This window comes from Cavia porcellus, unplaced genomic scaffold (genome assembly GCF_034190915.1).
Source record: "Cavia porcellus strain 051 isolate PalLab524CR breed Dunkin Hartley unplaced genomic scaffold, mCavPor4.1 scaffold_6, whole genome shotgun sequence".
In the NCBI taxonomy this organism is placed as follows: domain Eukaryota; kingdom Metazoa; phylum Chordata; class Mammalia; order Rodentia; family Caviidae; genus Cavia; species Cavia porcellus.
Window position 1 is genome coordinate 7,168,771 of NW_026947489.1, and position 12,637 is coordinate 7,181,407.

The window sequence follows — 12,637 nt, forward strand, 5'->3', positions numbered from 1 at the left end:
GGTCGGGTGCACTGCTAACTTGGTACATCCATGAACGATGGTGGGACATTGCAGGTGGAGTAGAAAGGAGTCTGATTTTCCACCACTCATTAAATCCTTGCTGTTGGGGCTAGAGGTTTAGCTCAGCGGCATAAGCGCCTGCCTTGCAAGCAGGCAGTCGTGAGTTCGATCCCCAGTAACGATAAAAAGGAAAAAGACAAAAAAAAAAAAAAAAAATCCTTGCTGTTGTGGGATAGGTCATATTATATCTTGGTTTAATGCCCAGTGTTAATCTTGCTAGCTTTCTGACTCATTCAAATTTGTTTTAGTGCAAATGGCTTCTGACTCACAGGAGACTGTAACGAGAGGAAAAGAGATATCAAGAATAGATCAAATAGCCAATAATGTGATTTTTGTCTAATATTTCTAGAAATAAACTCCAGAATAAAAATCTTTCAGTTAAGCAAGTATAATTATGTATTAAGTAATTTTCCAGCTAGTAGAATTTTGGGTTTAAGATAAAATGTCACGGACTGCAGACCAGGACCATTGCATCGTACAGCGTAGTGAGCGGGACGCTGCTTCCGGTTGTGGAAGTGTTTTCACCCACCGTCAAACCTGACCGACTTTACCAACACAAAGATACTTAAACCCTTAGGAAAAAAAGAAATGTGTTCGTGAACTTACTTGGTGCGATTTTGGAAAAGAGGGTCATGTTTGTGTTTGTGTGAGAAAAATGGCTGTGTGGCATGCACCACCAATGCAGAGTTGCAAACAAAAACAAAATTTTGCCAAACACTTCTATTCATGAACCAGATTGTTTGTAAAAAATTTGTGAATCAAGGTACCGCTGTAATGCATGAGATAAAGTAACCTCTAATTGACACATAGTGTGTATTTAATTTGCAAATGTGTGTAGAGTGTGGCACTCTGGTGTTTTTAACCTCCCAACCAACGCCTTTGTCACCTTCCTGAGAGTCCTACTCAGTCTCAGTTTCCCCATGCAGTGGTAATTTAAAAGGCCTCTCAGAAATGAGCCTGTTTCACTGAAGGGTTTTTTTTTAAAGTTTATTGGTAATTTATATACCATAAAATTTACCCCCTTTGAATTCCATAGTAAATGGATAAGTCTTCCTCAAAAGACTTCCCTGTCCCAGCTCTAGGCAGTCACTTACCTACTTTCTGCCCCTGCAGATCTGCCTTTTCTGGATATTTCAGAGGGTGGAGTCACACAATATGTGGTGTTTTGTCTACGGCTTCGTTGTGCAGGATTTTGAAGTTCACTCATGTAGCACATAGCAGTATTTGTTCCTCTTCACTCCTAAATTCTGTCCTTTATAACTGTATCTGCTCCTTGACTCTGTGATGAACATTTGAGTTGTTCTACCTTTTGGCTGTTATGAAGTCTGCTGCTGTGAACACTCATAGAATCTTTTGGAGGAGATCAGTTGTTTCTTTTGGGCAGACTATAAAAACAGAATTGCCGAATTATAAGGTATATTTATGTCCAGTTTTTTAAGAAACTGCCAAACTGACGGACACAGTGTTAAATAACAAAATATTTAAAAAGTCATACAAAATTTTGAGATGTAAACCTGAAAGAAATGTTAATATCTATTCCCTTATTACTCGTATTACAAATAAATGAATGAAGGTGCCGGGCCTGTATAATGTCTCTCACCTGGACAAGCGCGAGCCTGCCGCAGTGTGCTGTGACGCCGTGGACCGCATTTCCTTCCCTCCGGAAATGAGGGAAGATTCCAGCTGCACCACACCCTCTCTGGCTCTGTTGTCTGTCTAGAGATGCCTTTTCTGATTGTCATTTACATTCCCCTAATGCGTTTCACTTTATTAAATTCCGAGAATTCTGTATTTTAATGGGAATAGATTTTTGTATCTTCATGTGATTCGCCTATTTTTCTACTTGTTAGTGGCTTTTGTTTATTCTTGAACACCTTGTGTGTGTGGGATAATGGGAGGAGGCAACATAGGGTTTGTCACTCACTGAACTGTGTCCTCACCCTCTTTATTTTTTGAGTCTGGGTCTTGCTGATTTGCCAGGCTGGCCTAAAACTTGAGGTCCTCCTGCCTCAGTAGCTGGAGTTGCAGGTGGGTATCACCATGCACAGCTTTTTCCATTGTCTTAATGCCTTTGGGGGCACTATGTTTTAAATTTTCATGCATCATGTTTAACTGCTGTTTCTATAATGGCTTATGTTTTTAAGACTATATCTAAGAAGTGTTTGCCTGACTAAAGATCATAGAGACTTTCTTTTTGTTATATATAACTTTTATAGTATTAGTTTTTAACACTGAGTTCTCTATGACCCATGTTCAATTAATTTTTTGCGTGGTAGAAGGTAATAGTCTAATTTTGTTTCTTTTACATGTAGATATTAAATTGTTCCAGCACCATTTCTTAAAAAGAATGTCCTTTCTGTGATAAATTGCTTGGAAGCAGAGTGGCCCTCCCTGGAATCCCAGCATTCCAAGAGGCTAAGGCAAAAGGATCACAAGGCCAAGCACACCCCGGGCAATTTCAGTGATTTAGTGAGACTCGGAGGGAGGAGGGCTGGGTGTGTAGCTCAGTGCAGACGCCCTGGTTTCAGCTTCCGGTACTGCAAATAAATAATAAGTAATTCTTGTCAAAAATCTAGATGGTAAGTGGTCAGGGGGTTTTTTGTTCTTTATTTCATTGACCCTATGCCTGTTTGTAAACCAGTACCACATTATCTTGAGCACTGGCGCTCCGTAGTAAATTTTGGGATTGAGACACGTAACTATTCCACCTTGTTTTTCAGATTGTTTTGGCTATTATGGGTCTTTCGTGTTTCTGCATAATTTTTAGGCTTAGCCAAAAAAAAAAGTCTACATGGATATTGCTGGAAATGTGTTAAACCCCATAAATCATGAAGTCATTGTGCCTCCATGTATTTAGGTCTTATTTCACTTTGTCAGCAGTGTCTTGAAGTTTTCATTCTACAAATCTTGCATTTCTTAAATCTCAAGTTCTAACTGTGATTACACTTTTCCTAATTTCACCTCAGGGTTACTGTGTACTGATGTTAACTGCAGTGAAATTCCCACAGTCTCACCAGACTCAGCTCCATTCAGCCTTTCGCCAGTGACAATGATGTTAATAGAGTTTGTAGATACTCTGACCAGGCTGAAGGTGTTCTCTTCTGTTCCTGGTTTGCTGAGAGTTCTTATGAGGAGTGAATGTAGAGGTCAGGTGCCATTTTGGTTTTTGATGAGATGGTCAGGTGGTTGTTGCCCTATACTTTATTAATACAGTAAAGTTACTTTGTCATGACAAATCTTGCACTTGTGGGATACCTTCTTGGATTTCTGGAGTAATTTGTTTTATTAACATGATATATTGTTAATGAGTCGTACATCTGTAATCATATAAAAGGTGTCAGTTGAGTTTTCTCATTCTTTCTCTGGCTTTATTATCAAAGTAATTCTGGCCTCCTTGAAAAGCACAAGAGCTGTAAGACACAGGAAAGAAAGCATTGCACCTGCTCAGATAATAATGGAGAGAATCCCCTTCTTCGCATCCCCTTGGAGCCACTGGCGTGGAGCCCTCAGTAGGGAGACTGTATTATACTTAGGGTCCTTGACAAAGAGAGGTAGGAGGCAGCCTGTCAGAATGGGAGTGATGAGCTGCTGCTGTTTGGAAAATGTCCAGGTAGAAGGCCATGCCTAGTAAACAGTAATTCAGTGTGCTAAAAAGTCTCTAATATGTTTAACGTGGTGGGTCCGGTAAAGCTTCTTTTCAGGGGCTGTATGGAAGGTGGTCGAGGTGCAGGGTACTGAATTGCCTGTTTTATCTCATTTGCCCTTCAAGATGTTTCTTTTTCATAATTTTCTTTCCATTTCTTGACAGAGGAGGAGGGAAGAGACTTGAGCTGTCTTGTAGCTTCTCTTGTTCAAGTGATGCTGGATGCCTATTTCAGGACAATCACTGGATTTCAGAGTCTGATACAGAAGGAGTGGGTCATGGCAGGATATCAGTTCCTAGACAGGTGCAACCATTTAAAGAGATCGGAGAAAGAGGTAACAAGTCTTACTGCCTTACTAGCCTCTTCAAGTGTACATAAGACTAACTTTATGTCATTATGTAAAGAAATGAGACTTCTTAAAAATATTGCATTTGTTACATGTTAGCTTCCTTAATCTAAGACCGATTGTATTAGAATCAAAATTGTACTTACAAAGATTATCCTAACTATATAGGTGAAAGTTTTAAAAAGTTACCTATTCAGTTTGCCTGAGGTAGAAGCTCCCTGAAAAATTCTGCATTGATTTTTATGCAAAGCACCTTAGATGTTTTGAAGTAACCCTTTTAGACTATTGCATTTCCTTAGACTGGGGCGCATAGGTTCAGAACAGGGCTTTCAGGAGGTCTATTTTCACAGTAGCCGTGTGCTGCTTTCAGTTTGGAATCCATTTTTCAGCCACGGAAGACTCTACTGCGTCCTGCAGGCCAGGCAGCCAGGTTAGGTTTTTTGTTTGTTTGTTTGTTTGTTTGTTTTTTGTCTTTTTCATTTTTATCGGTACCAGGGATCGAACTCACAACTGCCTGCTTGCAAGGCAGGCGCTTATGCTGCTGAGCTAAATCCCCAGCCCCCGCAGCCAGGTTAGTTTTCACAGAAGGGTTTCTGGCCACCCTTTGCCTTGTGGTAGCTCACCGAAAGGCTGTCTGCACTGCTGGAGGGTATACTGGTGGCCTGGAGGCTGACCACGGTCTGTTTCCTGAAACTTGAAAACATTTTCTGGGTACTGAGCCTATGGGTCAACCAGAAGTTAATCACAGAAATGAGTTGTTTTTTGTTCCAAAAAACAGACAGAGTTTGCTCTTCTGCATTCAAACAGTGGCAGCCTGCTGCACTGTGGCTGTGCAAGTAATGTGTTATGTTGGTTCAGCGCTCGCTCAGCAATCGCACTGTCTCTCTGTTTGCCAGTCTCCCTTATTTTTGCTCTTCTTGGATGCCACGTGGCAGCTGTTAGAACAGTACCCGGCCGCCTTTGAGTTCTCCGAGACCTACTTAGCAGTACTGTATGACAGTACCCGGATCTCACTGTTTGGCACCTTCCTGTTCAACTCTCCTCACCAGCGGGTGAAGCAAAGCACGGTGAGTCACCAGATGCTGAGTGACAGGACAGTGGGCAACGGGACAGCAGGTGACGGGACAGGGTGGTGGGACAGCGGGTGACGGGACTGCGGGTTGCAAGACGGAGGGGGAGGGGGATGGGACGGAGAGTGACGGATGCTGGGTGACGGGGACGGGACGGAGGGTGATGGGACGGTGGGTGGCAGGATGGCGGGTGACAGGACGCTGGGTGACAGGATGGAGGATGACGGGATGGAGGGTGATGGACGGCTAGGGCTGCCTTATTTAAGCAACGGAAGTACATCCACGCATTACAATACATAAATTCAGATTTTCGTACTATTTCAAGAGTACTTTATATCTGTTTGAAAGACAGAAACGTCTTTCAATTCTATGAGTGAACATGTTACATGTTTCTGTAAATTAGTCATAATAGGTTTAAGGGTATAAAGTATTTTAGCCACCTTAAGCGCCATGCTCGTATGTGTATGTTTTCACATGTGGCTGCCTGTTTAATAAAAATGACCCTAAGCCCAGCATGGTGGCTCACGCCTGTAATCCCAACACTCAGGAGGCTGAGGCAGGAGGATCGTTGCGAGTTCGAGACCAGCCTGGGTACAAAGTGAGCTCAAGGCCAGCCTGAACTGCATAGAGAGACCCTGTCTCAAAAAAGACAAAAAATAAAAAATAAAAATAAAAATGACCCTGTTTGAGGACATTTGTTTCCTGCCTCAGAATTCGAACAAGACTTTTTCTTCAAGAGTCACAGAACAGGAAGTTTGTTTATTTGTTTGTTTATTGTTTTGGACCCCAGGCACTGAACTCAGGGCCTCTCGCCTACCGCAGGCCCTGAGAACAGGAAGTGAGTGGGCAGGTGGAAGTGACACAGTGCGGGGCTGCAGCTCTCTGGTGGTGCCCCTTGCTCCATCCTGTCCATGCAGGGTATGAGCTGTGGCCTGGGTGTGGACATCAGAAGTCAGCTCGTGCAGCCCTGGGCACAGGCGTGCTATGGTCTTCAGCCTCCGTGCGAGGGGCCTGGGTGGCCCCGCCGTGCGCTGCTGCCCCTCCAGAGTCGGCCCAGGAGCCTGGGTTCCATGGATGTAGCACGGGGCCATCGTTCTAAGTCAGCCTTTTGGTCTCATTGGGCAAGATGGAATTTTTGTGAACCGTGATATTCTACAAAGTGTCCCAAATACGAATTATTCTGGACTGTAGGCAGGAGACATAAAGTGCACTACTCAGGCTATCACAGTAGGGAAAACTGTCCCAGAGAGAAGCACCCGGCCTGGGCCTTGAGTGTAGAGCAGAAACTGGAGGGCAGAAGGGAGCACGGGAGCCAGCTCTGGAGCCCAGAAGGCCGGGGAGTGCTGGGGGAGGCCAAGGCTACGAGAAACAGCCCTGTCAGGCAGTTTTAGGCCGAATAGCACGGGAATTCCGAACGAAACATTCTGTGCTTCCCTGATGGGCTCATCGTTCCCCAACTGCTAGAGACCAATGACAGACCCAGACTCTGGGGACCTGAAAGATTTGTTTGTTCCTAAAAGGTTTCCCGTTACTCATTTTCAGTCTTGCACTGCCGTCCTTGTGCCCTTCTTTGCTGTGAGCTCTCTTCCCTGCGCTGTCTGTCCCCCTCACCCTCGCTCCAGCCTCTTCCTGCGCTGCCCCATGTGCTTCCCCGTGTACACACGGACGCACGGAACTGCAGGAGAGGGCTAGGCAGACAGCCTCGTCCAGCCAAAGCATCCAGTGGGAGGACGTTGGCTCTGGGGTCCCAGGGACGTGGCAGTGCACTGGGTAGACACCCAAGCAGAGAGCTTTATGGCTTCAAGAGACCCTGCTCATTTGCTGGGCTCCAGATGTGCTGAGAGACATTGCCAAATAGATTGCTGTTCAGGAGTAAAAGATAACAGTATTTAAAAGTACTACATCTGCTTCCTATTTCATGTCCCTGTCCTGGAGCCATGCTTGTCCACTTTAGAAGTTGTCTGATGACACTGCCACGAATCCCACCTCCTGCCCTCTGCGTGGGCTGCCTGCCTGCGGCCCTCACATACGTGCTGCGCACACAGGCAGTGCCTCTGTCTTTCCATTCGGAGGCTACTTTAGAGGTCAGTGGTCAGAGGTGGTTAGTGTGACTGTTGCTGGAAAATTTGATTTTCCTTGCAGATAAATGTTTTTAATTTTACATTTCTAAAAAGGTGAGGTTTTTATACACTTTGCTAAGGAACGTTAAATAGGTTGAGGTTTATGTTTTACTAGATTTTAGCTTTTAGTCCTTTAAAGATCATTTATTTTTGTCCATCCATGTGTGATGAAGTCTCAGATAATCAAGAAAACAGGTAACTTGGTGTTCAGTGAAGTTTTCCCTACGTAACGTGGGAAGTTTGTGAAGCTTTCTGAGCAGCCTCTCCTGTTGCACAGCTTCCCCGCTGCATCGTGATGGTTCCAGGCTGTTGCTGTGGCAGGCACATCTCTGGCTGGGATGCACCCAGGACCTTCTGACTACTCTACTTTTTTTCCTGTTAACATTTATTCTTTGCCTTTTTTCTCTACTTTTAAAGGAATTCTTGATTTTTTGTAGAAAATTTGGAAAACACTAAAAGAAAATAGAAAATAAGGACAAATCATTTGGTACCATTCAGAGGCTACCTGAGGACATTTCCTTCAGGGAACTACTCTGTATAAACTTGGTATGACTGGTTTCTGTCTCTCTGCTAAGAGGTGAATCCTCTCTGCACATGACCAAAGATGACGTGGTCCCAGAGTGCTGCTTGGGGAGCACTGTGTCATCCTCGCAGTGAGACCACGGGTTGTTGCCTTGATCTCCCGTGGTGGGAACCCCGAGCTGGGGCTTCAGCACATGCTACGACCGTCGACAGCATCACATTAGCACAGCTTTCCCCTGCTGACACCTTCACCGCCCAGAGGACACGGCCTCCTTGGTCCCAAGGCAGAGACCTTGCCGGAGCCCCTGGAGTGCCCCCTTGCAGGGCATCCAGCACGCCTCTGTGCTTGAGCATTGGCACATTCCTGGCTCCAGGAGGGGACAGCACTGCTCCAGTGGGTGTTGAGTGCCCTGGCCCAGAACCTTTTACTTTCTTGGTGATGAAAGCTGATGAAAAGAAAGAAGGTGTCTAGCTGCTCATCTTTTCATACATGTTCAAATATTTTGTTTTGCAGGAATTTGCTATAAGCAAAAATATCCAGTTGGGTGACGAAAAGGGCTTAAAGTTCCCCTCAGTTTGGGACTGGTCTCTTCAGTTCACAGCCAAGGACCGCACCCTCTTTCACAACCCCTTCTACATTGGAAAGAGCATGCCCTGTGTACAGAACGGCTCTGTGAAGGCTTTTAAGCGGACCAAGGTAAATCACAACGACGCACTGGCAAACCTTATGTTGGCTCACACACAAACACATAAGAACCCAGAGTATTAAAAATAAAGCCATGCCCAGAGCAGCACTGCTAATCCCGTATTTTGAAGGATTGTTCCTTTTTGAACTATGCAACTGCTTTGTGACTTCCTTCTTGGTGCGTGAAGCCTATTCAGATCTGCGCTGGCAGATCAAGGCTGTGGGCCTGGAGTCCTGTTCCCTAAAACCTGTCTAGTTTGCCCATCAGAATCAGCCAGGTTTAGGTTTTTCCCCCCTAATCCGAAAGTCTTATAAATACCCATTTGAGCTGACTGATAAGATATACTCGCGTCAGGCATGGCAAGGGCCTCAGGAGGATCAGCCCTGAAAAAGCGGGGGCTCCCGGGAGGATTAGAATGAGCACCACAGGGGAAGGAACAGCAGTGCTCTGTGAGGCTGACATTTCGTTTTCTGTAACTGTTACTTATATTTGCCATGGTACTTGTAGTCTTCTGTCAAAATCGCCAGTCCAGAAGGCTAACGCTGGGGTCTGTCTTCTGTGCAGAAGAGCTACAGTTCCACGCTGAGAGGAATGCCGTCCTCCTTAAAGAACGGGATCCTCAGCGACCAGGAGCTGCTTCCCAGGAGAAACTCACTAGTGCTGAAGCGGAAGCCAGACCCACTCCAGCACACTGACGGCCAGAACAGTGATATGGAGCAGTACTTGAGAGAGTGGTTTTCCAAACCAGCCGACCTCCATGGTGTGATTCTGCCGCAGCTCTCGGGAGCACACATAAAACTGTGGAAACTGTGCTACTTCCGCTGGGTCCCCGAGGCCCAGATCCACCTCGGGGGCCCCATCACTGCCTTCCACAAGCTCTCCCTGCTGGTGGACGAGGTGGACGTGCTCAGCAGCATGCTGCGGCAGCAGCACAGCAGCCCCCTGCAGGCCTGCGACACCGACCTGGACCAGGGCAGGATGTTCTTCAGGGCCCGGGGCCTGCCCGCCTCCGCGGGGACCCCCGAGTTCCTCTCCTCTTCGTTCCCGTTTTCTCCTGTTGGTAATCTGTGCAGACGAAGCATTTTAGGGACACCATTAAGCAAATTTTTAAGTGGGGCCAAAATATGGTTATCTACTGAGACGCTAGCAAATGAAGACTGAAAGGTGGTATTTCCTGAACATTTGAAGGCAAGTTAAAAATTTCTCCCTCTGAATTGAAATCGCTAACCTAGACATTTTAAAACTCTTAACTTTATATAAAAAGTAATAGTTGAAATTTGCACTAATATTTAAAAATGTTGAATCATGCTGCCTTGACAGGTATTTTAAGAAAAGTATATGTCCTCTTCCTGTCCTTCCAGGTCTGGCTCGTTCTAGGTGATGTACAAACATTCGCCCTGTTCTTGTCACTGTGATCAAACTAACCAGGTTTTCTCCCCTTCTTGTCCTACACGTCTTCCTTCCCACCACCTACCAAAGTTACCGAGTACTTGATGAGATTAGTAGGCAGAAGGAGACAGCAGGACGAGCATGTCAGGTTACCTTGTGTGAGACCGCAGAGCACTGCAGTTTCAAGTCATGAGTCTGCTTTTAACTCGTAGGACTCGCTCTGAAATGCTATGCACTGGAACTTTAAAAGCTTTGGTGTAGATGGCAGAATTAAGCTTAGAAGTGCCTTCGACATTTAAATACCGATAGAAAAGTGCAATTTCACTTTTTAAAATTCCACTCAGTAGATTGGATTCAGGTTTTTCATTCATACTAATAGCCAGAAGCCTCCAAAGCCACATTTCTGTCACTGTGAGCATCCCCGAGGATGTAGCAGCCCGCGGGATGCTGACCCGAGAGGCTCCAGGTTCCTGTCGGCACTCCCAGTCTGAGGGACCGCTGCTGGCCCTTCCCCTTCCGGGTGCTGGAACCCTGCACAGACGCCCCTCTTCTCTTAGAGCCCTTCACCCTAAGGAATAGGAACGTGGACTTACCTCAGACACTGCTGCTGTACTAGCCCAAGAGCGCCGTTTCCGCTCCACGCCCTCCCCTGCCGTCCACAGCAATACACGAGGCAGAAGCACGCGAGGCACTCCTGGTGTGCGAGCCCCTTCCAGAGTGCGGCAGGGCACACCTGAGCTCCCTGCACAGGAGTGGCACCGACGTGACACGCCACCCCTCCAGGTGCACACACACCCAAGGAACTGTTCATTCCTTACGCTGCCATCTGAAGAGTGAAAAATTTTATGTCTACTTAGCTTGTTCCCTTTTCTAAAGTTCCTCTAAGAGAGTAAATTTTGCCTTTATATGTGCTGAGTAGCTGTTTCTACTTTTAAATTATCTGCCTTGTAAAATTGTTTGATAATGTCTTTGGATTTAACTTCTTGCACAGTGTCTTAGGAAACTCATCCAGTGGATAAACACGATGTATTTGCCAACTCGTTGCCTGGAAAATAAGAACTATTTTCAGTTCATACAAACAGCATTATTGTCACTAAAGCTTTTCTAGCCCTTGACTGGAAACTCACCCTGGTTGCCTTAAAACAACACAGCATTTCCTGCCACTGAAAGTGTAATTCTTTTTTCATTAAGCTGCTTTTTTATTACTGCAAGTGTTTCTAAATTTAGTTTTTGGATTTAGCATTACTCTGTAATCTTCACCCCTTAACACTATTTCAGTTCCTTTTTATAATTTTTTGTGAATTTACAAGTTTAAAAAAGGTTAGGTACTATTAATACTGTCTTAAAGTAGAAAATGTGCATATTTTTGTATGATAATCAAATGTAAAATATGGGATCTTCCGTTATTGTTGAATAGTTGTTACATAATGATTATTGTGCCACAATTTACTGTGCATAGTATGAAAAACAACTATACCAGCCCGAAGTCTGGCTCGCTGTAAACTGCTTGGCTTTTCTGCAAGCAGAAGTGGCCCTGCGGTGCCGTCAAGGGTCAGGGTGGCTGCGCGCAGTTACCAAAGGGGCCAGCGCCTCCCGCGGGCTCGCGGACCGGCAGGCAGAGGCCAGACGGTGTGGAATTTCAGCTGTACAGCGTCTTACTGTTTACAGGGCGTCGGTCTTAAAATCAAAAATGCCTAACTTTATTTAAGGACATTAATTTGTAGTAACAGGAAGTCAGAACTGTTCGACAAAATTTGCTTGCTCTGTCAGTAACTTCAAGTAGTTAAAACTTGATTTTGAGAGAAAACTAAAACCTCTGTGCCTAAACTGAGGACTTGAGTTGAAGTAGAATGAGCAGGAGATGGAGGTCTTGTTCAACAGAATGCATGTGAAGGGAATTTTGACTGCTAAATAAATTTCCACAGAAACTGTTGGTGGTACACTATTAGTATGAAACTACAAAGCACGGTGAGTAAAAACTCATCGCAGAGGCGTCATCTCTCCCTGACAGCTGGTGCCACCCATGCACACTGGTGCATGATAGATATAAAAACTGGGCGGCACCTGCCCCAGGTCTCAGAGTCCATGGGACCCTGGGACCCTGCAACCCTAAGTCCGGGGCCTCCGTCCAGCTCAGTCATCTTCTGACCACTGCCCTTCCCAGCCTCAGACCTTCCCACCACAGTGCTGGGCAGTCCTGGTTTCATTACACCACCGATACAAAAACAAAAGTCACCCTGAAGCCCATTACTAAAGGATGCTCCTGAGAGCGCTGCGAAGGGACAGCTAAGTACGTGATGACTGTTCCTACCTTTGGTGATCCAGCCCAACTGTGAGGAGTAAGCACGTACAGACGTCGTAGGGTGTTAAGCTACTTCGTAAGAGCGTGGTCTTTCTAAAGAAATTAGAATTGCTACTCTTTGTGCCCTTCTAGGAGAAATCACTAACTGAGTATTTAATGGCTACATGTGGGAAGCAGTGCAGAAAAGCCTAAGTTTGAGAATCTCTGTCCCCTTCGGGTCTGTAGCTCCGTGGTGGAAAGCTGACCTAGCTCACCAGGCCCTGAGTTTGTCCTCAGAACAGAACAAAACAAGTTTTATGGCCATGGATTTAGCCCAGCAGCTCAAGTGCTTGGGTTTGAACCCCGGTACCAAAAAACAGAAAAGTTTTATTTACAAAACAGTTACTAGAAATGTTATTTAAGCTACTTGTAATAAAAGTCCTAAAGCTGTGAATCATCGTGATTTTACTCTGCCTCCCTTTTTTTCTAGCCTTTTCCAAATGTAATATAATGGCACAT

At 45.4% G+C, this 12,637-nt stretch overlaps 1 protein-coding gene across 11 annotated transcripts in view; it reads left to right on the forward strand.

Moving 5' to 3' along the window:
- The window catches only part of Mtmr10 (myotubularin related protein 10), a 45,204-nt gene extending 32,632 nt beyond the window's left edge, over positions 1-12,572 (forward strand). For all 11 annotated transcript variants that reach the window (XM_063249872.1, XM_063249877.1, XM_063249875.1 and 8 more), the window contains 4 exons: positions 3,869-4,038; positions 4,947-5,117; positions 8,277-8,459; positions 9,013-12,572. In XM_063249872.1, coding sequence (XP_063105942.1) covers positions 3,869-4,038; positions 4,947-5,117; positions 8,277-8,459; positions 9,013-9,609 — 1,121 coding nt within the window. In that variant the 3' untranslated portion in view covers positions 9,610-12,572. The remainder of the gene's footprint in view (positions 1-3,868; positions 4,039-4,946; positions 5,118-8,276; positions 8,460-9,012) is intronic.
- Positions 12,573-12,637: the final 65 nt, after the last annotated feature.